We start from the raw sequence: 25,633 nt of genomic DNA, 5'->3' as shown, positions 1-25,633 counted from the left end.
ATCTGCTTCAGGTCATCTGGACCTCTTTCGGTCACCTATATCTCTAAGTTAATTCATTCACCATAAAGTTAGTTCACACAATATTTTCTAGGATTTAAACAATAACTGTTGCACTTCGAAATATAAGACGGTTTCTCAATCAGGTTTACACTTAGCTATTTAGACACTCCCGACTCAAGAAAGGAAAGCAAGAGCACTCTTCGCCGTAGTCTATTATGTGGTTAGGTGACCATTAAGCTTTTTCTCTTTTCTTGACATCTAGTCACCTGACCTATTAAGGTTGGTTTCACCTTATCAAATTTCTTTCACTTGCAGACTTGACAAGTACATTCGATCACACATAATTTAATTTAAAAATTTTTAATCACACATCAAAATATAGATTTAATGTGTTGCTCTCTGCATTAATAATCATTCCGTGTTTTAGGTTGTGAAAATTAAATTTAAAGTTAGAAAAATAATACATTGTTAAAGTTTAAAATAATACACTTCTATAATATTTCTCCCCTTGAATAACATATTCTTTGCTCCCTCTTTTTCTTAACTCTTTTAATGCTAAGATATCTAGAGAGCTAGAGTGAATAACTTGGATCACTTCTTTCAATTTGATTTACAATGGAAAACTTAAAGTAATACTAACATATTCATTTTACTTGGTATCTACTTCCTTAAGGTGACCAATCCAAAGATCATTTGAGATGCACTATAAAAACTTCCTTTTCATAAGAGAGAAGTTTCATACAAGCTCAAGGGCGAGAATACAAAAAGAGAACACAAGAATACAATAAGAATAAGAAAGTAAATACAAATACAGTGAGCACCTTGCTCCTGATCTCTTATGCTTGGAAATGACTCTTGTTGACTCGGAAATGTAGCAACACTTCGCTCTAAAGAACTAGTGTGAACAACTCTGTCTTCAAATATTCATGAAACACATTTTCTATGGTTACTTTAACATCTCCTAATTGATTGACTTATCCCCAATCATTTGTCACGTCAACTTGTTTGTTCAAAACTTATCAAACGACTCTTGTTCGCCTATCTAATTGATTGGTGAGTTTTATCAATCGATTCAACAACTTCTAATCGATTGCCCCAATCGATTCAGAAGCTTTATATTCTCACGAAAAATCTCTCAATCGATTTCAACACTGCTGTGCTCTTGTGAACAGACTTTAATTGATTGTCCTAATTGATTGGTGAACATAAATTAATTGAGCTAATTGATCAGACATCTTTCTATGTTGTTGCGAAAACACGACCAATCGATTACCCTAATCGATTGGTGAAAGATTGAATCGATTGGCCCAATTGATTCTAAGCTCTTCTACTTTCGCGAAAACTTCTCTAGCTCAATCGATTACGTTGATTGATTGTCTTGGGCCAATCAATTATCCTAATTGATTACCCAACCCAAACTTCCTTAAACAAAGTTTAGGGTTTCTTTGTCCAACCTTCCGTCAACCTTGACTTGTTAGAATTTTTCCACCAAATGTCTGGTCGACCCTTGACCCACTTGGACTTTCTATCTCATGCTAACTTCTCATTGGACTTTCAATCACTAAATATTCAATCAACCTTTGACCCATTTGGACTTTTATCATGCTAGCTCTTATAGGACTTCTATTACCTAGTTCCCAACTAGGTCGTCACTGTCTACCCTCGCTAGGATTTCAATTTTCAAGTTCTCAATTAGGTCTTCACTGTCTAGCCCCACTAAGACTTCCACTGCTTAGTTTCACTCATTAGGATTTTTCCATTGCCTAGTTCCCAACTAGATCTTCACTATATAGCCCTGCTAGGATTTCCACGGTCTATCTTCACTTACTAGGATTTTTCTGTTGCTTAGTTCCTAACTAGGTCTTCACTATCTTACTTCACTCACTAGGGTCTTTCCGTTACCTAACCTCCAGTTAAGACTTTCCATTACCTAACCTTCAATTAGTACTTTCCTAAATAAGTATCCAGTCCTCCCTTGACATGCTCTTTCACATATTGTCAAATATCGAAACTTAAGCTCGAGCCAACTTGAGCTTAGTCAAACTGGTCAACTTTGACCCAAGGATGATTGCATCAACATTTAATTTAAAAATCTTAAATAAAACTTATTAATAGACTTAGGGGGCGTTTGGTTTAGGGGAATAGGAGTGAGGAATGAGAATGAGAATCATTGATTGCTGATCCGGCGGTAAGAATGGGGGACCCACAGATGGGGTCTCGTCCGAGCGGAACCAGAGATTACCCAGCCAAAGGTTTGGGTTTCCGACGCCAAAGCAGAAGAACCGGAGCCGAATGGCCGAGCGGAGGTGTCCGCTCGGCCGGAATCGTGGCGAGGGAACAGTGGTTAGCCGAGCGGCCTATTCGATCGGCTCGGGATATGATATGTCAGCAAAGGCATGATGATTAAACTGCACGCAAGATGGCACTATTAAAGGCCCCATCATCACGTCACGGACAGGTTGATACAGTAGCAGTATGGTCTTATGGATGCCCTTCTGACAGGCCCACACCTAGGCATGGTCGAAAGCAGGTGATCGCTTCGATTGGTGTGCCCAGGTTCCTTCGAGAGGTCTATATAAGGCCTCCATTTCTTCAACCGGAGGTACACAAGTCTACCTTTTCGAAGCCACTTTCTTATTCCTTCGCCTAACTTGAGCGTCGGAGGGCCGTCGCCGGGACACCCCCCGGCTCGGTTTTGTTGCAGGTTCGCTGGAGCACTCGAGGATACAGCAGGGAGCGCCACATCCCCAGCGTCCATTGATACTGGTTCGGACAGGATCAATTTGGCGCCGTCTGTGGGAACACACCTGCATCCGAGCAGAGGCAATGGACGAGGCTGGAAGACTACATACCGTGGCACTCTCACAAGAAGAGTTTGACGCTATAGTCGAGGCGAGGGCAGCCAAGACAGTGGCGCAGCAAAAGGAGAAAGCACAGGCTGAGCGAGCACAACAGCAAACAACCTCGGCTTCAGCAAGCCGGGCGGCGCAAGCAGACCGCCCGGAATATGTTTCAACAGGAGGGTTCCCTCAGGCACTCTTCCGTACTCCCCCAGAAATCGCGCCCGCTCACGGGGAGCAAGGATCTTCATCCGATGAGCCTCCCGTTCGGGATCATAGGAAGGGCAAAGCTCCCCGAGCGAACGCACCACCCGAGCAGGTTCACCGACAGTTCTCTGAAGCCATACATCGGGATCCGTTACCAAAATACTATACACCACCGCCGATCGGAGCTTACAATGGGACGACCGACCCCGACGACCACTTGGGGAAGTTCGACAGCATCGCCACCTTGTATCAATACTCCGATGGCGTGAAGTGCCGGGTATTTCTCACCACTCTATCGGAATCTGCACATAGGTGGTTTCGGAGGCTGCCGAACGGCTCTATCACTAGTTTCCAGGAGTTCCGAAAGGCATTTCTTCATCACTTTGCGAGCAACCGACGTTATCAAAGGACAAGCGTCAGCCTGTTCACCATCAAACAAGAATCAAGAGAATCTCTCCGGGCGTATATACAGCGATTTAATCAGATAGCGATGGACATTCCCACAGCCACCTCGGAGACAATGGTAAACGCCTTCACGCAAGGCCTCGCGGAAGGGGACTTCTTCCGCGCGCTCATTCGCAAACCGCCCAGAGACTACGATCACATGCTACACCGGGCGAATGAGTATATAAATGTGGAAGAGGCGGAGGCTGCCCGGCGGAAGGTAACTCATGTCGAACGTCCGGCCCATGCCGAACGGAAGCAGCCCGCTGCCCATCAGCCACCAAGAGGACCAAGAGTTGAGGCGTCCCGGGCACATCATGCGAAGTCCCCTGTGGTCCAAGAGGTAGCGGCCGAGCGGCCAAAGATGAAGAAAAAGAGGGTATGGACCCCAATGTTTTGCTCTTTCCATAATACTGACTCCCACAACACCCGCGACTGTCGGGGCCTGCCTTCAATCACCCATCCCGTACGACAGGGTGGCCCTCGTCGATCGCCTTCACCCGGCCGCCGACAGTGGCATCAAGAGTCCGTTCGGCGAACATATAGAAGATCTCCCGAACAGCGTTACCCTCCAAGGCATGAAGATCTCTCTCGAAGGTCCAATGAGCTACCTAGGCAGTCCGCTCGGGAAGAGGAGAACAGAAACAACATCTCCCAGGGAGAAATCAATATTATTGCGGGTGGGCCGACCGAAGGAGATTCACACAGGGCGAGAAAGGCAAGCGCCCGACAGCTCAGAATCCATGAGGTGGGTTGCAGCCAAGAAAAGGCGAGCGGACCCGAGATCAGTTTCGGGCCCAAGGATCTTGAGGGAGTTGAAGTGCCGCATGAGGATGCCCTTGTCATCAAAGCGGTGATAGCCAACTACACCATCCACCGTATCTTCATTGACACTGGCAGCTCGGTCAACATCATCTTCAGAAAGGCCTTTGATCAACTACAAATTGATCAAGCCGAGTTGCTGCCCATGACAACCCCCCTCTACGGGTTTATGGGCAATGAGGTTCTTCCGGTCGGACAGGTAAGACTGGCTATCTCCTTAGGGGAAGAACTGCTCCGGAGAACGAGGACAACAAACTTTGTGGTGGTCGACTCCCCTTCATCCTACAACGTGATATTGGGGCGACCGACGTTAAGCGAATTCCGAGCTGTTGTGTCGACGTTCTATCAGAAGATCAAATTCCCGGTCGAGGACAAAATCGGTGAAGTACGGGGAGATCAGTTAGCCGCTCGGAAATGCTATGTGGAAATGGTCCGAGCCGAATCCAGCGCCGCGCGAAAGGCTCCAAGGATAGAGGTACACGCCATAACCGAGAAACCGCTTGCTTTAATTTATGATGAAAAGGAGGAGGTTCAGATTCATCCGAGCCGATCGGAGGCTACAACCTTTATTGCCGCTGACCTGGAGGACGAACAGAAAGAAGAAGTGGTCAAATGCCTCCAGATGAATCATGACGTCTTCGCTTGGTCGACGCATGAGCTGCCCGATGTCTCTCCTAGCATAGCCCAACATAAGCTTCACGTCCGGCCGGACGCTCGGCCAGTAAAACAAAGGAGAAGAGATTTCAGCACCGAGCAGAATATTATTATTCGAGCGGAGGTAGAAAGGCTCTTAGAGGCCGACCACATACGGGAGGTTCAATTCCCAAGCTGGTTAGCAAATGTGGTGCTCGTCTCCAAGGCGGGCAACAAATGGAGGGTGTGTATCGACTTCAGAGATCTGAACAAAGCTTGCCCGAAGGATTTCTACCCTCTGCCCCGAATCGACCAGCTCGTAGATTCTACAGTCGGATGCGAGCTTATATGTATGCTGGACGTCTACCAAGGCTATCATCAAGTGCCGCTCGCCCCGGAGGATCAGGAAAAAGTTAGCTTCGTTACACCGGACGGGACGTATTGCTATACGGTGATGCCGTTCGGACTGAAGAATGCCGGAGCAACATATCAAAGATTGATGAATAGGGTCTTCTGCGAGCAAATCGGACACAACCTAGAGGTCTATGTAGATGACATCCTCATCAAATCCTTCCGAGCGGCCACTTTATGCAAAGATATGGAAGAAACCTTCCGTACACTCAGAAAATATGGGGTCAAACTAAATCCTCATAAGTGTTTGTTCGGAGGACGTTTCTTGGGCTATATTGTGACCGAACGGGGTATTGAAGCTAATCCTAGCAAGGTGAAGGCTCTTCAGGACATGCCACCGCCCAGAAACATGAGGGAAGTACAGAGGCTGACCGGTCGGATTACAGCGCTATCACGCTTCATCTCCAAGACTGCCGACCGGAGCCTTCCGTTCTTCAAAGTCCTCCGCAAAGCTGCAAAGTTCCAATGGAATGAAGACTGCGATCGGCCTTTGAAGAATTGAAGACGTACTTAAACTCCCTACCTGTGCTGGCCAAGCCAGCTGTTGGCGAACCATTGCACATTTATTTATCCTCAACCGAGCAGGCTGTGGTATCAGCGTTAGTCCGGTCGGGAGGTGAGGAGCAACCTGTATATTTCCTTAGTCATATCTTGAAAGATGTTGAAACCCGTTACACCGGACTCGAGAAGTTGGCCTTTGCTCTGGATCTCGCTGCTCGGAGGCTTCGTCCCTACTTCTTGGCGCATACTATTATCGTCAAGATCAATAGCCCTATAGCACGCGTACTACTGAATCCCGAGGCTTCCGGACGGCTTATCAAGTGGACGACCGAGCTAAGTGAGTTCGACATATAATATCAGCCCCGCTCGGCAATCAAAGCCCAAGCCTTGGCAGATTTTGTGACCGAAGTACAGAACCATGAGTCAGAGGCCATGTGGAAAGTCTTCGTGGATGGATCATCCACCCGCATGGGGAGCGGAATCGGGATCATATTGCTTGCTCCACAAGGCGAACGGATGTCTCTATCCGTTCGACTCGATTACAGGGCGACCAATAACGAAGCAGAATATGAAGCCCTTATTGTTGGATTGCAAGTCGCTCGGCACGTGGGCGCCGGCCGAGTAACACTCCATTCGGATTCTCAGTTGGCTGCTCAGCAAATCTCAGGGATTTTCGAGATAAATTGTACAAGGCTCAAGCTCTACGTGGAGGCTATTGAAAAACTTAAGCTCAACTTTAAGGAGGTGATTATTCAGAAGATCCCCCGGGCGGAGAATCAAGTGGCGTATGAATTGGCCAAGCTGGCAAGTGCGTTATCCCCGGTCGGCTCTCAGAAGCCGATCGAGCAAGTAGCTTTAGTGGCACATGTCGATCGGATGGAGGGCATCACATACCCGAGCGACTGGAGGACAACTATTGTGGAGTTTCTGCGCTCGGGAGCTACCCCCTCCGACCGGGAAGGAGCTCATTTACTGAAGCGAAGGGCTAGTCGATTCACCCTCGTAGGAGATCAACTCTACAAGAAGGCCTTCTCCCGTCCGCTTCTAAAATGCGTCAGCTGGGAAGATGCCGAGTACATCCTTCGAGAAGTGCACCGAGGTTCGTGCGGTGGACATCCAGGCGGACGGTCATTAACCAGGAAGATTTTGCTAGCCGGGTATTTTTGGCCAACACTTCAAAAGGATGCTGCCCGGACCGTTGCAAACTGTCTATCCTGTCAGAAGTATCACAGCATGTCCCACCGACCGGCAGAGGAGATGAAAGCATCAACTGTGGCCTGCCCGTTCGATCAATGGGGGATGGACATCGTGGGACCCTTCCCCATGGCCACCGGGCAGCGGAAGTTCTTATTGGTGGCGGTCGACTACTTCTCAAAATGGGTAGAAGCTGAGCCACTTGCAAAAATATCCGAGCAGATGGTTAAAAAGTTCATATGGCAAAATATCATATGCCGCTTTGGCATCCCAAGACGACTCGTCTCCGACAACGGACGTCAATTCACTAGGAAGCTGCTCGGGAAGTGGTGCGAAAGTTATGGCATCGAGCAGCACTTCACATCGGTGGCATACCCCCAGAGTAACGGTCAAGCCGAGGTAACCAACCGGGAGATTCTCAGAATTTTACGGGCTCGGCTCGACCATGAAGGAGGCAGTTGGGTAGACGAACTGCCGGGCGTCCTATGGGCTCTCCGCACGATACCAAAGGAGGGAACGGGCGTCACTCCATTTCACTTGGTATATGGAGGCGAAGCAGTCATCCCGATTGAAGTAGGGGTGGAGTCCGTTCGGGTACAAAATTATGATGAAGATAACGCCGAACGGAGGAGCATGGAGCTAGACTTGGTCGAAGAGGAAAGAGCTAAAGCGTCCGTCCGGCTGATGGCGTATCGGCAACGTATGAAACAGAACTACAACCGGCGCGTGATCCCCATAGCCTTTCAAGTAGGCGACCTAGTTTGGAAGAAAGTCAAGCCGGTCGGAGATGTCGGCAAGTTGGAAGCTCCCTGGACAGGACCCTTTGAAGTGGTCGAGAAGCTCCGTTCGGGCGCTTATTACCTCAAGGATGCAGAAGGTCGGATGCTGGATCGGCCATGGAGTGCAAATCACCTTCAGCCATATAGAGCTGGGTGAGAGGTGTGCTTTTGCTCTATTTTGTGTAAATTCAAAATAGCTGTACTCCTTTTATCGCAGGAAACAAATTATTCCCAAGGCATTCTGTGTTCATAGCCGAACGGTTGGTTATCTGAAGGCCCCGAGCTGCTCAGCCGGAGGTATATTGTACGAGCCAAAGGCTCAATTCCGAAGACCCTGTGCCGTTCGGCCAGGTAAACGTTGTCCAAATTAGGCTTAAAAGCTCGACGAGCTCCGTCGTTAAAGATCGAGAGCCGCGCCGACCGGCTATAAATATCCGCGCTGACGAGCTCCGTCGTTAAAGATCGAGAGCCGCGCCGACCGGCTATAAATATCCGCGCCGACGAGCTCCGTCGTTAAAGATCGAGAGACGCGCCGACCGACTATAAATATCCGCGCGAAAAACCAACGAGCACAATCGTTAAAAATCGAGAGTCGGTCCGGCGACTATAAATACGCCGGGCGGACAAACGAATATCAGAGAATAAGAAACCGCGGAAACCACAAGTATTAAAACATTTAGGCCCGCTCGGGCGTTGGTCCTTCGATACTTGGCGTTTGTTGACTTCACACTGGATAGATACGTGCAGAGCGAGTAGGCCCTCCCGCTCGGACTTTGTTAAGCTGATCGGCCGCATGACGGAGAACATTTTGAGCATGACTGACTCTAAGCATAAACGTTAAGCAAACAGAAGAATATTATGGATAATGATCAGGAAGACGCAAGCAAAGACATAATTGCATTAAAAGGAAAGCATGCCGGACGCCAAGTACAAAAAGTTGCGCTGGGCGTAAGAAACGCAAAAACAAGATAGAGACGAGGAACACTCTTCACTCGGGGTCTTCGAAGTTGAAGAAATCGCCCGGAATGTCGTCTGTCATGGCCGCCAGATCGGAGGCGGGAATGTGCATTCCCGCGGGAAGGTGGCCACCCTTCTTCAAATAGGCCATAGTGACCCTAACGGCCTCAGCAAAGGTTGAAGAGACGCTGTCGCCAAATTTCGTGTCGAACCTCTCCGAGCGGAGGTAATCTTGACGTGCAGCAGCCAGACGACTTGGCTCCCCTTCCTTGTACTTTCTGAGCGCCGCCCGGGAGGCAATTAGTGAATCCTGAAGAACTTTCTGGTCCACCTCCGCTTTAGTGCGTTCAGCTGAGCACCCATCCCGTTCGGTAGTTAGTTGGGCTTCCAGCTCCTTAGATCGCTGATCTAGGGCTCGGACTTCAACTTTCATCTTGTCCAGATCAGCGATCGCCCGCTTCTTCCGGCTACTTGCGCGCTTCACGTCTTCGTCGCGTTTCTTCACCAAGCCTTCAAGTTGAGCCACCTCTGTAGCCAGGTCGGCGGCCTTCTTCTGTTCGGCCTCGCGGGCTTGTTTCTCCCGCTCGGCCGATGGACCCCCCGAGACTTGGAGCTTTTCCATAAGATCCTCCAGCTCGGCCAGCCGATGGCTAATGGCGATTTGCTCAGCCCAATGCTGTAAGGGAAATAATAAAATCAGGAGTCGAACAGTAGCATGACACAGGAAGAAAAATGAACCTACCTGAGTGGCCTGCTGCATGTGGTTATCGCCGAGCTGCTTGGGCGTCATAAGGGCCACCCGAATCTGGGCGTCCTCGAAAAGTTTGGCGAGCGGACCCGTCAAGGTTATTTCATGAACGGCGCTTGATGGCCGATCGACAGATAATAAATATTCCTCCGACGGGAATCGAAGGGTAGTCTTGATGGTCGGGTGGCCGGCCGGCACTTCCTCAGCCGCAGTCGCCTGGCCCGAGGACTCCCCTATGGTTGAAGTTTCGCCTAACTGTCGTAAGCGATGACGAGTCCGTGGAGGAGAGCCAGAGGGCTGTGCGGTGGGCGAGGCCACGGGGGTCCTGATCTGCGAAGGCGTGCGATCTGGAGAAGCGATCTCGATCGGCACCTGAGGTTCGCCCTCTGGGGTTGGCGGAAGGCTGGACTCTCTTCGACGTTTCAGCCGAACTTCCCGTGGTGAATCCCCGACCGGGGGGACTCCCAGCTCAGCTGGAGCAGAGGAAACAGGATCCGCCTCAACCTCCGTGGAAGCGGGTTGGGTAACTTCTGTTTCAGGGGCGGACTGCGTCCCCCCCCTCTCCTGCATCTGCCGAGCGGCTGGGGATAAGACCCCGCTCGGCAAGTTCTTTTTTGGTAGCCGCCTCAATTTCCACGGCCTTCAATTTCAGATGATCGGTAGCCTTGGAGCGCCACATGACTTCAGCTGCAGTAGAAGAAATTAAAATCAGTTAGACAAAAAAGGCGAAGGGAGTAAAGAGTCCTTACCCATGCGGTAGGGGAGATTGGCCCGAACGGGAGATAATCCAAAAATGTACAACACCCCCTTGAGAAGCAACTGGTCGATCTGACCGGACAAGCAATTTGCCGCAGGATTGCTTCTGAATTTGCCGAGCTCCGGCTGGGTAGGCACAGCGGTCTGCCATTTGGTTCGGAATGCTGGCCGCTCGGGAAGTCGTATATAGAAGAAGAACTCCCTCCAGTGCTTGTTGGAGGTCGGCATGTTCTCAAAAAATTTGAAGCCTATTTACTTTGGAAAATAAAAGTACCCAACTCGGATTGTTTGGGATAGAAGAAGTAGTGGAATATTTTGGGGTCAAGTGGGATACTGTGCAGCCTAAAGAGGACGACAACCCCGCTCAGTAGCCTAAAGGAATTCGGCACAAGTTGGCCAAGCGGGATGCGGAAATAATTACAAACCTCCAAAATAAATGGATGAGTAGGAAATCTAAGGCCGCCCTGGAATTGGTCCAGAAAAAAACAAATAGTACCGATCGGCGGGTTATGGGGCCGGTCGGTCGGGCCGGCTACAACTATTTCATGATCGTGCGGGATCCCGTAGGTCCTAACAACGAGCCGGGCGCACTCCTCATCTAACCTACTCTCCATACTCATATACTACAGACCGTAAACCTCGGTAGCGGGTGCAGAAGTGCTCGCCATGATTAAAGAAGGGAAGAAAGCCCAGCAATACTCGGAAACAAGGGGACGAGAGAAGAGAAGAAGCTTATTGAGGGAAGATCAAAGGAAAGAAGCCCAGGAACTCGAAAACCACCGGAAAACAAGCACGGGGAGTCGCCGGAGTAAGCTAGTAGCAGGCAGCTTCGGCAGAGGACGCGCGATGAAACAGAGAGTGCGGCGTGAAGGCCAGAACAAGGGCTTTATACAAACGAGACCGCTCAGCCTCGTCCGTCGGATGAAGGGCACAAGAGACGAGGTCATCATCTAACCGTGCATTTCAAAACAAAGGGCGTCCCATCGTACGGAGCGTCACCGCCACTAGAGACAAGCCACGTGGCGCTCTGTCACCAAGCGCAATTAATGCGCCCATACCGCGCATGCTTCGGCTTAATAAAAAAGACTTGCGCGATTTTCAAGAGGATTTAGACAGGCAAACATCCACGTTGGGCGCCAAGGCATACAAAGCGAACAGCCGAGCGGATAAATTTGGCATGAGGGCTGAACGGCTCAAGGGATATCAGCAGCAGCGATAAGGCAACGACTGCCCGCTCGGACACACAGTCCAGTCAGTCGGACTCACTGCCTCCTTCGACTAGACTTGAAGGGGAGGCAAGTGATCCGGCGGTAAGAATGGGGGACCCACAGATGGGGTCTCGTCCGAGCGGAACCAGAGATTACCCAGCCAAAGGTTTGGGTTTCCGACGCCAAAGCAGAAGAACCGGAGCCGAATGGCCGAGCGGAGGTGTCCGCTCGGCCGGAATCGTGGCGAGGGAACAGTGGTTAGCCGAGCGGCCTATTCGATCGGCTCGGGATATGATATGTCAGCAAAGGCATGATGATTAGACTGCACGCAAGATGGCACTATTAAAGGCCCCATCATCACGTCACGGACAGGTTGATACAGTAGCAGTATGGTCTTATGGATGCCCTTCTGACAGGCCCACACCTAGGCATGGTCGAAAGCAGGTGATCGCTTCGATTGGTGTGCCCAGGCTCCTTCGAGAGGTCTATATAAGGTCTCCATTTCTTCAACCGGAGGTACACAAGTCTACCTTTTCGAAGCCACTTTCTTATTCCTTCGCCTAACTTGAGCGTCGGAGGGCCGTCGCCGGGACACCCCCCGGCTCGGTTTTGTTGCAGGTTCGCCGGAGCACTCGAGGATACAGCAGGGAGCGCCACATCCCCAGCGTCCATTGATATTGGTTCGAACAGGATCAATTGCCATTGTTAATGTTTGGATTATAGGAATAGGAATACAAATAAGGGAATGGATCCTTGAAATTGGGTAATAACTCATTCCCATGTACCTCCCCTTCAATGAGCCATTACCCTATTTTCATCAATCAAAATATTCCTTTATTCCAAAAATGCCCTTGACCTAAAACTAAAATTTTCTCCCTTAATATTAAATATCAAAATATATTTATTTATTTATTTATTCTTTCATATCACTTCTCTCTCCTTGTTCTCTCTCATCATATTTTCTCTCTCATCATATTTTCACACACTCTCTCTCCTTTATCTCTCCTATTACACTCTCTTTCCTCTCTCTTTTTTTTCTCACTACACTTTCTCTCTTATCATATTTTCTCTCTTCTCAATCTCTTCCATCGCACTCTCTTCCTTTTTTTTTCTCATAATATTTTCTCTCTCCTCAATCTCTCCCATCACATACTTTTTTTTTCTCATCACACTTTCTCTCTCCTCAATCTCTCTTGTCACACTCCCTCTTTTTCTCTCTCATCATACTTTCTCTCTCCTCAATCTCTCCCATCACACTCATTGTTCTCTTTCACTTTCTCTCTCATCATACTTTCTCTCTCATCATACTTTCTCTCTCATCATACTTTCTCTCTCCTCAATCTCTCTCATCACACTCTCTCTTCTTATTTTTTTCTCATTATATTTTCTCTTTCTTCATCCTCCCCATCATACTTTCTCTCACATCATATTTTCTCTCTCATCTTCTCTCATCATGCTCTCTCCTATCACACTCTTTTTCTCTCATCATACTTTCGCTGTCTTCATTTTTTTTTCATTACACTTTCTCTCTCATCATACTTTCTCTTTCATCATTCTCTTTCATCATATTTTTCTCTCACATTCATCTTTCTCTCACATATAATTTTTTCTCTTATTTTCCTTTAAGGGTAAAAAAGAAAATTTTGATTTATTCCGATAGAAAATATGCAACTAACCAAACATTGCTTTTAAGAGTGATATTCATGCTCATACTCATTCTCATTCCAGACTACAATGATTCTCATTCCGATTCCTATTCCTAGGAAAGAATCAAACATTCCCTTAGACTTATAAAATTCAATCCAAATCAAAATTCATGTATTCGTGAGACTCTCTTGATTATAACCATGTCTTTCCATCTTAATTCCACAATCTATTTAGCTCCCATTGTGAGTTTTTTTTTAAATTTCTTTAGTTTTAATACTATAACACAAATCCTAAATATTAAAAATTAAATCCTAAGTTCAAAAAACAATAAAATATATAGTTGGTGTATGTGTGTATATATAGCTTTTTTTGAATGAGACAAACACTTCTGGCTTAAGGCATAGGGCCCAATAAAATTGAAGTCATTATTATTATAAATTTTTGAAATGGATGAGTCATCATTATTTTTGTAAAATCTTTAATTGTTAAGCTATCCCTTTTAATTTAACGTTGATATATGCATGTTGCTTCGATTCCCCTTCCCATTTACACCTTCCATCTATCTCTTATTTTCATATAAATTGCATTCTCTTATTTTCTCCTAAAACTCTAACATATTTTATAAGATCCAATTTTATTTTATTTTTTCCACTATATTTTGTAATTAGACAACACTAATCCATTTAATTATATGCCTTATTTATAAGAATATATTATTTTTTTAAAGAAATAAATCCTCCATCCTTGTTGAATGAAACAGGATGAGAATTTTTTTTTAAAAAAAAAAAATATTAAAGATCTAAAGAACCTTGGGACGGTCTTAGAGATAAACAATGGTTTCAAAATATAGGGATGTAAATGAATCAAACGGTTCACGAACTATTCGAAGCTCGATTCGATAAAAAGTTCGTTCGAGTTCGTTCATTTATTTTATCGAGCCGAGCTCGAGTTTGACAGTTTTATCGAACTGAGCTCGAGCTTAAGGATATTCGACTTATGAGCTCGTGAACATATTAGTTTATAGGCTCACGAGCAAAAAAAAACGAACCTTAAAATGAGCCTTAAACCGAGCCAAAAAATAAACTCTAAAACGAGTCAAAAAAACGAACTCTAAAACAAGCCTTAAAATGAGATTTAAAATGAGTCAAAAAATGAGTTGTAAAACGAGCCAAAAATGAACTCTAAATGAGCCCGAGCTCGCTTAACGAGTTAGGCTCGTTAACTTTGATATAGCTAATAACGAGCCGAACTTGAACTGTTCGCGAGCTTGTTAATTCTAAAACGAGCCGAGCTCGAGCCTTGTGATAAAATCTCGATTCGAGATCGAGCCGAGCTCGAACCTGAATATAATTTAAACGAATCGAGCTCGAGCCTAATATTATTCGATTCAATTCGACTCGTTTACATCCCTATCAAAATGTATAAAACAAAACGTTGTCTATTTGTTGAGATGAGATTTTAAATGTCCTTAGACAAGAAGGCGTATTTTAAGAAAAAGTTATGTGATTTGGTAAATTACTTTTAAGAATAATCCTTGACAGAATCCTTTTCAATTGTTTTAATTCATAATGCTTCAAGCAACATAACTAATGCAGTCGCAGGAGTCTGCGATCCACATCCAGCAATTTCTTCTCCGACCATGCCAAACTAACTCATGCAAGATCCACCGACAGCAGCGAGCCTTGCGAGCGGCCCGATGGCGAGCGAGTTGATGTAAGTGCAGGGCTCCAGCATGGACGACTCCCACCGCTGGTCGTTGAAGTTATCGTACCGATCCGGCCCGCCGACGATCGCCCCGGTGAGCTCATTCGGGTTGGCCTGGTCCTTGTTGAACCACTTCACGAAGCTCATCGGGCAGGCGACCGCCTTCCCCTCCTCCGCCGACATCACCGGCACCGACGCCCCGCGGTGGTGCGCCTGCGTCGGCGAGTTCTTCCCGAACCCGACCATGTAAGACCTCCCCCTCGGGTTGCTCCCCAACAAATAGTCCATCAGTCTCTTAGCGAACTCCTCGAGCCGACAGGGTTCGATTCGTTGGGTCCCACATGACACGGTCTGGTTGCTCTTCATCAGGATGCGACCGTACACGTCGAGTAAGAAGGCAGTGCTGGTCACGTACTGTGTGTTCGCTCCATCTCGTAGATGAATCAGTCCTCCTGCATCAAGTTAATTATATATATAGACAATGCTATTGATTAATTAATTAATTAATTAATTACCTGGAGAAATGTAGATCTGTCGAAATGCAGTGTCAGGCAGCACTGCACAGACGAAGTTATCGGCTTGCGTTTTGAAGTCATTAAGCCCGAGCTGTCCGGTTAAGTGTAGGCCGGTGAGGAGAACTTGAGCGCCGGCGTACTTTAGGTCCCAACTGAACTCGGCCACGCTCGCGGATATGCCCTCTTTGATGTGGCTTCGGTATTTGGGGCTTTTGGTGGCGACGTAGAGCCACGAGGCTGCCCACAGCAGTTCATCATTATAACCAGAGAAAGAACAGTAGAATGGGCATTCCCCATCGTAGGTCCCTTTGTAATTCCTAGCAAATTCATATAGCTGCATGCGAGGAGAGAGAGAGAGACGTTAGAGAGAGAGAGGAAGAAGAAGACGTTACTGATAGTACTGAAAATCCTCCTCACCAGCTTTGCTTTGTTAAGAAGGCTTCTGGAGTAAGTATGGTTGTGCTTCCTGAACACCACGGAGGCGGCGGCCATGGCGGCGGCGGTCTCCGCCGCGATCTCTGTTCCCGGCGTCTTCTCGTCGATCTTGTAAAGCGTTCTCGGAGTCTTCATGTTCTCCGGCCGAACCCAGCAGTCATGGTCGGCCACCGGATCTCCCACCTGAACCCATAATTGATTCTTCTTGGCACTGGCTTTCAGGAAGTAATCCGTTCCCCAGCGTATGGCGTCCTGCACACTCTCCATTTCTCCGGCGGCACGGAGCTCCGGGCCGAAAGCGAGCGCAGTCCAGGCCAAGGTCGTGACGGTGAAAGCCATCGGCAGTCCGTACTTGACGTTGTCTCCTGCGTCGTAGAACCCCCCGACGAGGTCCACCTGCACTCGACGATCGATATATCAAACACAGAATTATATTCTAACAATTAATTATATCAATGATAATGGCGATGAGATTAATATTATATATTAGGAGGAAGGAAGCTAAGCCCAACGTTGCCGAGCTTTCCGTCGTCCAGGCCGGAGTCGCCTCTCCAGGGAATCCGAGAGTCGGGCGGGAGCTTCCCTGACCTCTGAGCGTCGAGAAAGAGTATGGACTTTGTGAGGGCGTCCTTGTAGCTGAATTGGCCTCGCACCATGGCGGCGGTGTTGAAGGAGAAGAGAGTCAAACATGCAAGAATGAGAGTTGCTGCGGTTTCTCTTAGATTTCTCCTCATTTTGATTTCCCTGAAGATCATGCAAAAAGGAAGAGGTGCAATAGGATTGGGAGGATGGAGATTGAGGGAAGAGTGGAGGGCATTTTAAAGGGTAATTAAGGTGAGTGGGATTGGTTGCGAGAATCCCAACTGTTTTTTGCTTTAATTAGGAGCGATCTGTTATGGTTTTACAGGCGCCACGCCTTATTAAAGAGGGTTTTAGTTTTTAATGACAGGAATTAGGGTATTATATAAAATGAGAATGTGAGATTTCCTTTTCTTTTCTATTTTTTTGTTGAGCAGTGAATATCGCTCATCCTAAATGATTCAGTATTATCAGCCTTTCGGTAAGATATAGACAAATAAATTATGAGAATATTTTATCCTACACAGTGATCCTTTATGTGGGGAAAGATTTTTTTTTAGTTCATTAACATATCAATTAAATTATCTTAATTTTCTTTTATTCTATTTTTATTTTAACTAATTTATAATGGATTGTGCAATTGTATGGTTAAGTGATGCAAGGGGGATGCGTGATGCGGAATATCAAAGCCTAAAGTTTTGGGATTATTTTGATTTTTGGGACTATAATTTTTAATTCGGATTGGGTCACAGAATGTGTAATATATCAAATCAAAATTAGTTCAGATATCTACATTTGATATCCTAGTCTTACACCCTAAAAACATCGTTTAAAGTATTGTCAGAGGCTCCCTAGGATTTTAGTCTTTTTTTTATTAAGGTTATTTTTATCTTTTACATAGTTAGGATTTTAGACTATTTAAAAATTTGCTTAGTTGATGTTAGGGTATTATCTTTATTTGAGTTGATATTATTCAGTTAAACCAAGAGAAGAATTCTCCATCAAGGTTGGCATGTTATTTAGATATGTTAAGGAAAAGATTTGAATTAGAGTTGCTCGTGTTATTGATGTGTGTGTTAAATTGTGTTATGAACGAAGGATATTCACATATCTCTATAATGATATGATATTGTCCACTTTAGGTCTAAACTCTCATGACTTTGATCTTGGGTGTAGGAGCGTTGCGGCCGGCTAGAAGGGGGGGTTGGATAGCCTGCAAACACAAAACAAAACCAACCCTTCTCGAACTCTTAAACTAATACTTGCATAAAGAATAAGCAGAAAATAAATAGAACATTAAAAGATGAGGCACAAGTATTTACTTGGTTACAACCGATGTGGTTGTTAATCCAAGGAAGTTGAAGCACTAAATACTCCTTCAGGCGGAGAAGCCTCTTACAACGTTGAAGCGCAGAAAATAGAAGCTTAACTCTAAATTACAACACACAAGCGTTGGAAGTGAATTTCTGAGTTCGTCCTTTTCTTTTTTCCCTGTGGATGGTTAGTAGATCTAGATTTACAAAGTTTCTTGATCTTCTTACCATCATTACCATTTCCTCGTCATCGAGAGAAGATTTCGACTCAGGTTCGTCTCTCGAAGCTTTGAGGGCGACGTTGTTCTTGGGCTCCTTCGAACCTGCACATCTTGATTCGTGCACTTCAAAAGTCGAGAAAAATTCTTCTAATGAAATTTTTTCTAAGTCTTTTGAAATGTAAAAGGCATCTACTAGTGATGTCCATTTTGAATTTCTCGGAAACGAATTTAACGCGTACCTTAACGAATCTCGGTTACTTACATTTTCTCCGAGATTCGACAGTCCGGTGATGATCTCTTTGATTCTTGAGTGCAGATGCGCAACTGTCTCGTCTTCCCCAAGTCATAGGCTGGTGAGCTGATTGCGAAATAGATCTCTTCTAGCGAGCTTGGCTTCAGACATTCCTTCGTACAGCTCAAGGAACTTCTCCTAAAGTTCCTTTGCCGAGTCGTAGTTCCCGATTCGATTGACTTCTTGTGGCGGAAGAACGCTTAACAGATGATATTCTGCTTTACTGTTCGCCACAAAGTCAGCCTGCTCCTTTTTCGTCCATTGATATTTTTCCTTACCCTCGGAGCTACAAAGCCAAGTTCCATTGTTAAAATTAAATCAAAATCTATTGTGAAAAATACCTGCATCAGTTTTTTCCAGGTTGCGAAATCCCCTTCGTATTTTGGCGGGTGGATGCTTGGTCCGGCCATTATGTTTGCTTCGATTGTCAGTTAGTCCTCCTGAAGCGCCTTGGCTCTGATACCACTTGTAGAACCATTGGCGTCCGGCTAGAAGGGGGTTGAATATCGCTATAAAACAAAAATAAAAATACCCTTCTCGAACTTTCAACAAAACACTTGCATAAAATAAATTGAACAAAAACTAAAGAAAGGAAGAGGCAAAAGGATTTACTTGATTACAACCAATGAGGTTATTAATCCAAGGAATGTCGTACTAGTATCTCCTTTGGGCGGAGAAGCCTCTTACAGCAGTGAAAGCGCAAAACAAAGAAGCTAATCTAAAACTGAAGCATACAAGCGTTGGAAATGAATTGCTCTGAGTTGTTGAAAAGCTTCTGGACCAAGGCTATATTTATAGCCTTGGTTGGGGCGCCCTGAGGGTTCCGAACGTCCTGGGGGAATAAAACTTTATCCCCCAACGTTCAGATCAAGTCAAAACTCAATCTGGTCAAAAGTCAACTCCGGGCGCCCCGGTACGCTCCGGGCGCCCTGGGCGGGAAAGTCACTTTTTCCAGCCTGAGTCTCCTGCTCCGGTTCCATTCGCCTTAGACCGAGTCTTTCGCTCGCTTGGGTGATCTCTGCCATCCGGAATAGGGCTCACCCGAATCCAACTTCCGATCTTCTCGAGTAGGCTTCCGCTCCGGCTTCTCGCCCCTCGGAATTGCCACGTGGTTCCTTCTCGTCTGCCAGCGTATTCATCCGTAGTCTTCGTCCCTCAGTCGCACCCCGTACCGACCTTCTCGGTAACTACATCTCTTGCTCCTCGAGCAGTCTTCCGCTCTGGCTTCTCGTCCCTCGAAACCACCGCACGCTTCCTTCTCGTCTGCCGGTATACTCTTCCGCAGTGCCTCGTCCCTCGGACGCACCGCGTGTCGTCATTCTCGCTAGCTGCGTCTTCTGCTCAACTACTTGTGCTCCTAAACTCCTACACATTTAGACACAAGGTTAGAAAAATACATGACCTAACTTAACTTGTTGATCACACCAAAACAACCTTGGGGTTCCAACATTGGGCTCTATCCGAAATGTCTCATTTCAATAGAGATATCTTACATCCTTTTAAACCTATAATCTTTTCCATATCTTTCTAATGTGGGACTTTGATTTAATCTCTAACAATCCTCCCCTCAAACGAAGGACCACCATTACTCTCATGGTTTGGGCTTTTCCGCTAGCATTGTAGGATCGTAAAGTCACTAGAGGGGGCAGGGGTGAATAACAATTTTTTAAAATCGAGAGTAAATTACACAGCAAAGAAAAAGACTAGAAGGAAAAAAAATAATCACACGCTAACACAAGTAGATTTTACTTTGTTCGGAGCCTTCAACGACTTCTACTCCAAGGTCTGCAGTAGTCGAGCGCTTTCATTCGGTAATCCTCTAATAGTTCGAATGATTACAAAAGTTAAGTACAAGAACTAAAAACAATGTTACCGACAATAGAGAAAATAAGAAGATCTTGATCGTAAGTTGTCGGAGGAGCTTTTCCGGAGCAGTACACAAGAATGAAAGTCGTAGAAGATGTTGTTCTGAATCTGTTGGTCGAAGACCCTTATATAGGCCCATTCTGAGCGCTTGGACCATTGTTAACGTGGTGATCTCTAGTTGAAACTTCATCCACGAAGTTTATCCACTTTTGGGCGCCTGGACCCCTTCCGGGCGCCTGGACCATTTATGTGAGTTCGACCAGTTATCACACTCCAACTCAGCTTTGGGATAACTTTTGCGGTCCGGGCACCTGGATCAATTCCGGGCACCTAGATCGTCCAAGTACCTATGGCACCCACCTGGGCAAGCTGGTCCGAGAGCTCGGACCAATTCCGGGTACCCGGATCCCTTTCGGGCGCCAGGATCAGCTCCGAGCACCCGGATCCCTTCCGGGCGCCCGGACTTCTTTTCTTTTCAGATTGAATTCCTGCAAAAATAAGTTAGTCTAGACAAGTAAAAATATATTTGTCCTACAAAACCTAGTTATCACAACATAATAAAATAGGAGTAGTAATTAGATTCTGTCTCCTCGAGATCATGATCTAGTCAAAGTCTTAGCTTAGGTTTTTAAATGGACCTAAGCTGGACTGATGCCTACAGTTCCCTCAACGGGGAACACGCTATCACTGGATCTATCCCCCAGTTCCTTTTCTCCACTTACCAACACTACAATAGAAATAATTTTCTGTAGCGTGCAACTATGCTATCCGCAGCGCGCATCGCATGCTGCACAATTCCATGCTATTAAAAGTCATAACACACTCACAGCGCATGGCCACGCACTACGGTAAATTGCATTTGTTGCACACAGCCGCAAGCTGTGGTAAATTGAATTTGCAGTGCGTCGCTGCGCGTTGCGGTAAATTGCAGTCGCAGTGCGTAGTTGCGCACTGTAGTTAATATCATTCGCAGCGCGTAACCGCACTCTACGGTTAATTACATATAAATAAAAAAATATCACATATAATTATCAATATCGTATAATTATCACTAAAGGAATAACTATATTATAGGCATATAAAAATAAAATAAATAAATATCATATAATTTGTCTTTCCAATAAGAATAACTGTGTTACAGGTTGATAAGGTAAAAAAATTATGAGCAGTAAGCCTTTCCTCTCCTTCTATGCTTATCTGAATTAGTGCAAGTAGTTTAAAGTCCACATTGATTTCTGATGGTTGCGTTGGTTCTTCTAACTCTTTTACATTGGAATACATAAAATAGTCACAATATTAATAGATCACTCGATTCTCATAGGCTAACATTCATGAGACTAGTCCTATAAGAATTAAACGACATAAGTTAGCATTAGATAACCAATCACTAATTCATGTGTCTGAAAAGAATCAAACGATATTTTTCTTATTCTGAAATAAAGGGAGTTAGAAGCACATTGATAATATAACAGAATTTTTTTTTTGATGAGGGGCATTTACTAACCTTCTGTTCTTTTACAATTAAAATCTGATCGGCTTGATGCTCCCCAACTGCAAAGAAAGACAGATAAGATATTAACATGATCAAGAAAAACACAAACATAAATAAGAAACAATTACCAAGCATTATAAATACATAGAGAAAAAAGTATAATGCAAGAAAAAAAGAACAAAATGCAATGGAAAGAGAATGAGGATTAGCAAATTTCTACGCAAGATTTATCAATCCACCTTCTCCATAAGAATTCTCGAATAGTAGTCGTATGAGTTGAATCCAAAACTAAGAATACATGCAAGAAGTAGGAAAAAGAGTTGCCTACCTTTCTAGCAAATTTCCCCTTCTATCTACTTTTGGATGGAAACATAAATAGGGAAAGGAGATCCAAGTTGCTCCGTTCCTTCTTACTTTTTCTTCTTCAACCCAATAGATAAGGAAATTTAATTGCTTTAATTTCCCTCTCTCTCCAATACTTTTACTCCTTCACACCTAAGTAGGCACACCCTTGACCTTTGTTCACCTCTCAAGTTCCATACTCTTTCTAACTCCTAACCACAAACAACTTTCTTAATCTCTAATCACCAACCATTTTCTTTTAATCACTTTCTTGAATGCTTCCAAAGTTCAGATATGTTAAAAAGTTAAAACTATATGTGTTTATTCTTTTAATTTGCCCTCACCTAAATTTACTTACCTCTATTTGTAGTTATGGTAGGAAATGGAAATAAAGCAACAACATAGCATTGCTATTCCATAATACACAAGTATAGAATCACATAAATTAGAAATATAATAAGACTAAGTAGAAGTATAAAATTCCTTTTACCTACTAAGTAGAAGTAGACTAATTAGAAATACAACAACATAGTGATTATATGAGCAAGTTTTCAGTTATAGAATTCCTTTTACCTTCTAAGCAGAAGTATCCCTTTTAAATTGTTATCATTATCACCTATTGTAAGATCTCCCAAATTATTATTAACTTAAGGACTAAAGGCACAAATAGGTTTAACTATTACATTTAGGATTATCATACCTCCGCAGCATTGAAGATGAACCTTTGTCTGTCAAAAACCAACAAGACCAATGGCAAAGTATCTTGCGTTTCCATGTCAATTCCAAAGATCTACAATAAAAAGCAATTATATTCCAAAGTATCTTTTTACTTTTTAAGAATTTTATCCAAGTGAACCTTGAGTAATCATCAATTATTACTAGATAATAAAAATTTCCATTAATAGATTTTATCCCATGTGAGTTAAATAAACCTATGTGTAATAATTCAAGTGTTGAATTGATTTGAATTTTATTAGTTGGTTTGTGGGTTGATTTGGTTTGTTTTCCTTATTGACAAGCATTACAAATTGTTAAGTCTAAGTTAAGTAATTTTGGTAGTCCTCTAACTAAGTCATTTAATTTGGTGAGATTTCTAAAATTAGTATGAGACATTCTCCTATGCCACAACTAGGTTTTCTCTTTTTGTGTCAAGTGACACTTAAGTGAGGAGCTAGCTAGGTTAATTGTATAAATGTTATTATTCTTCAGCCCTTTTAATTTTATTGTAGGGTCTTTCATATGTTTAATTAAACATTCAGTGGATGTAAACCTAGTCTTATATTCTTAATCACATAATTGACTAACACTGAGTAAATTAAATTTAAAATTTTTGATAAGGAGTACTTTATTTGTAATAAAATTAGATTATAATTCAATGTTATATATTCCAATTACCTTCAATTTACCATTGTTTTCAAAGGCAATTGTTTTTACTCTTTTGAATTTTAACTTTATGAACATTATTTGATCACCGGTTATGTGTCAGGAGCAATCACTGTCCAATATCCTTTTAGATTCCAAAAAAAATTAGGAAAAATAAACTTTTAGCTCTAAGTGTAAACTTAATTCTGATTTTAATTTTAATTTAATTTATTTTGATTTAATTCAATTTATTTTGATTTAATTCAATTTATTTTATTTTATTTTAAGTTAATTAATTTAATTTAATTCATTGTAATTTAATGTTTTAATTCAATCCTTATTCATCTCACCCAATCCATATTTTCAATCAGGGAATCCTATGATTTTGTGAGATGAGTTAAGTTAAATTTCAAAGTTCGGGTTAACTTGTATTAGATTCAAGTTTAGCTTTGGATTCAATAAATAGATATTCTTTGGATAAACTACTAAGCTGTGATGAGTCACCTGCACATCATTAGAGTAATAACGCCTTCGAAAATTTTCAAATAGTCTTATCCATTGAACTTAATAACAAAACTTTGGTCTAACTAGCTAGGATTGGTAAGGGGTAGCTTTAGTTAGTTCCACTAAGCCAAATGCACCAGGTTGAAGTCATTTTTTCCTAGACATGCATAGACATAGTTTTCCTAATCTATTATCATCCAAAACTTCTCCAGTACTATTTGTCAGGTTAAGCTAGTCCTAATTACCTAGTCAGATAAATTATTATTTTTGGAGGTGCCAACTAATTTGGTGTCTCCTCTTGAATTATTGAATTTGTGTTTAAGTTTTAGGTTTTGTCGATTATTTTATAGTTATAATAGACTTGATTATAACTTGAATTTAAATTAACTTTATAGTTATTTAATTTAAATTTATTTTTTTATTTAAGTTTGAATTGTTTGACTTCGTTTTACATTTTAGGTTTAAGTTTAATTTAATTGTATTCTTTAGTTTGGAATTTAGTTTTGAAGGTTTATTTTGGTTTAGTTTTGAATTAATAGGTTTAGTTGGATTTGGTTTTAGATAATGAGTTTTATTTTTAGGTACATAAAATTGATTGAGTCCTACTTGCGTGGTTAGACATGCTTTCGGAACTCATGCTTTAGTTTGTTTCTTATTTTGGCTTATAAGTGATATAATGGTTTTGTTAGTCGAGCTAGACTTGTATCCGAGTCTGGACTTATTGTACACAGCTCTTTGTAATCCAAGTATCATATCAAAGTATTTGGATCTGGTTGTGAATTTTTCTAACAATTCTTTTAGATTGATTATTTTAGTTTTCAATTTAGCATTTTCTTCCTCAAGTCTTTCAACTTGAGTTGAGTTAGAGGTTTTCATTTAGGAGTTAAATTATTCCTTAAGGTGTTGATTTTCCTCAAGGAGAGTGTCATTTTGTTTTTTTAGATTTTATTAATTTTTTATTTAGGCATGCAATTATTTTAAAAAATCTAGCAGTTAGGATAGTTGATATCTCGTTGGAACCTTCGAAAACGAGTGCAGACTCATGACTTGATTCGTATTCGGACTTGTCATCTTGTTCTTTCTCACTTTCTGATTTCGCTCTGGTTGCCATCAATATGAGGTAGTTGCGATGCTTTTGATTTTCAACGTCCGATTCTTCATCCCAAGTCACCTTATCTTCTTCCTACATTTCGGTGTTAAATAATTTATTCATAGGTGAATTTATTTTAGTTACCTTTGCATCATTTGTTTCTTTGTGTAACTCGACGAGTTTATCCCAAAGGTCCTTTGCATTTTCGAAAGGTTCGACCCGGTTCAATTCTTCTTTCATTAGCTTGCATTGGAGGGGGTTTAGGGCTTTGTTGTCCATCTGGGCCTTCTTTTTCATTTCCGGGTTCCAGTTCTCGGGTTCGAGTGGTTTTTCGGTGTTTCTGTCAAGATCGTGTAGCCTTCGCGGATGTTGAACCACTGCTCGATGTCTGTCTTCAGATACACCTCAATCCACTTCTTCCAATATGAGAAGTTGTCCCCGTTGAAGAGCAGGGGACTAACGGTGTTGTATCCTTCGATTTGGGCCATTTAGAGAGATTGAACCTTGCACTCAAGGAAGAGGAAAAAAGAAATTGCAAGACTAGGTTTTGGATTAAATAATGTAGGAGGAAAGGAAATAAGGGTATTTCACCAATTTTGAGAAAAATAATAACAAATATTATAACAAATTTTGTAAAAATGGTTATTTCACCAATTCTGACTAATAGTGAAAAAATGAAAGTGAATTTTTAAAAAAAATGGAGGGGAAAAATGAAAGGCGTATATATAATTTTTCTTTCAAAAGGAACCCCCTGCTCGATTGGTGGTTTCA

At 43.5% G+C, this 25,633-nt stretch overlaps 1 protein-coding gene across 1 annotated transcript; it reads right to left on the bottom strand.

The window, feature by feature from the left end:
• Positions 1-14,794: 14,794 nt before the first annotated feature.
• LOC122044188 (endoglucanase 8-like) lies at positions 14,795-25,159 on the bottom strand. The gene is made up of 7 exons (XM_042604718.1): positions 25,007-25,159; positions 24,837-24,955; positions 22,607-22,696; positions 16,314-16,545; positions 15,784-16,197; positions 15,367-15,700; positions 14,795-15,303 (listed from the first exon to the last, which is right to left on the bottom strand). The coding sequence occupies exons 1-7, from the start codon at positions 25,157-25,159 to the stop codon at positions 14,795-14,797; spliced, it is 1,851 nt and encodes a 616-aa protein (XP_042460652.1).
• Between the last annotated feature and the right edge of the window lie 474 nt (positions 25,160-25,633).

The sequence above is a fragment of the Zingiber officinale genome, chromosome 2A (assembly GCF_018446385.1).
Source record: "Zingiber officinale cultivar Zhangliang chromosome 2A, Zo_v1.1, whole genome shotgun sequence".
Classification (NCBI taxonomy): domain Eukaryota; kingdom Viridiplantae; phylum Streptophyta; class Magnoliopsida; order Zingiberales; family Zingiberaceae; genus Zingiber; species Zingiber officinale.
The sequence above is the reverse complement of the archived record's forward strand: the minus strand, read 5'-3'. Positions and strand labels throughout refer to the sequence as shown.

Excerpts from the sequence above, each read along its gene's own strand:
- LOC122044188 (XM_042604718.1), bottom strand. The coding sequence starts at position 25,159 with ATGAAAAAGAAGGCCCAGATGGACAACAAAGCCCTAAACCCCCTCCAA. Across the intron at positions 24,956-25,006 it reads AAGAAACAAATGATGCAAAG|GAAGAAGATAAGGTGACTTG; the intron begins GTAACTAAAATA and ends ACCGAAATGTAG. Across the intron at positions 16,546-22,606 it reads TCATCTTCAATGCTGCGGAG|GGAAATCAAAATGAGGAGAA; the intron begins GTATGATAATCC and ends CATGATCTTCAG.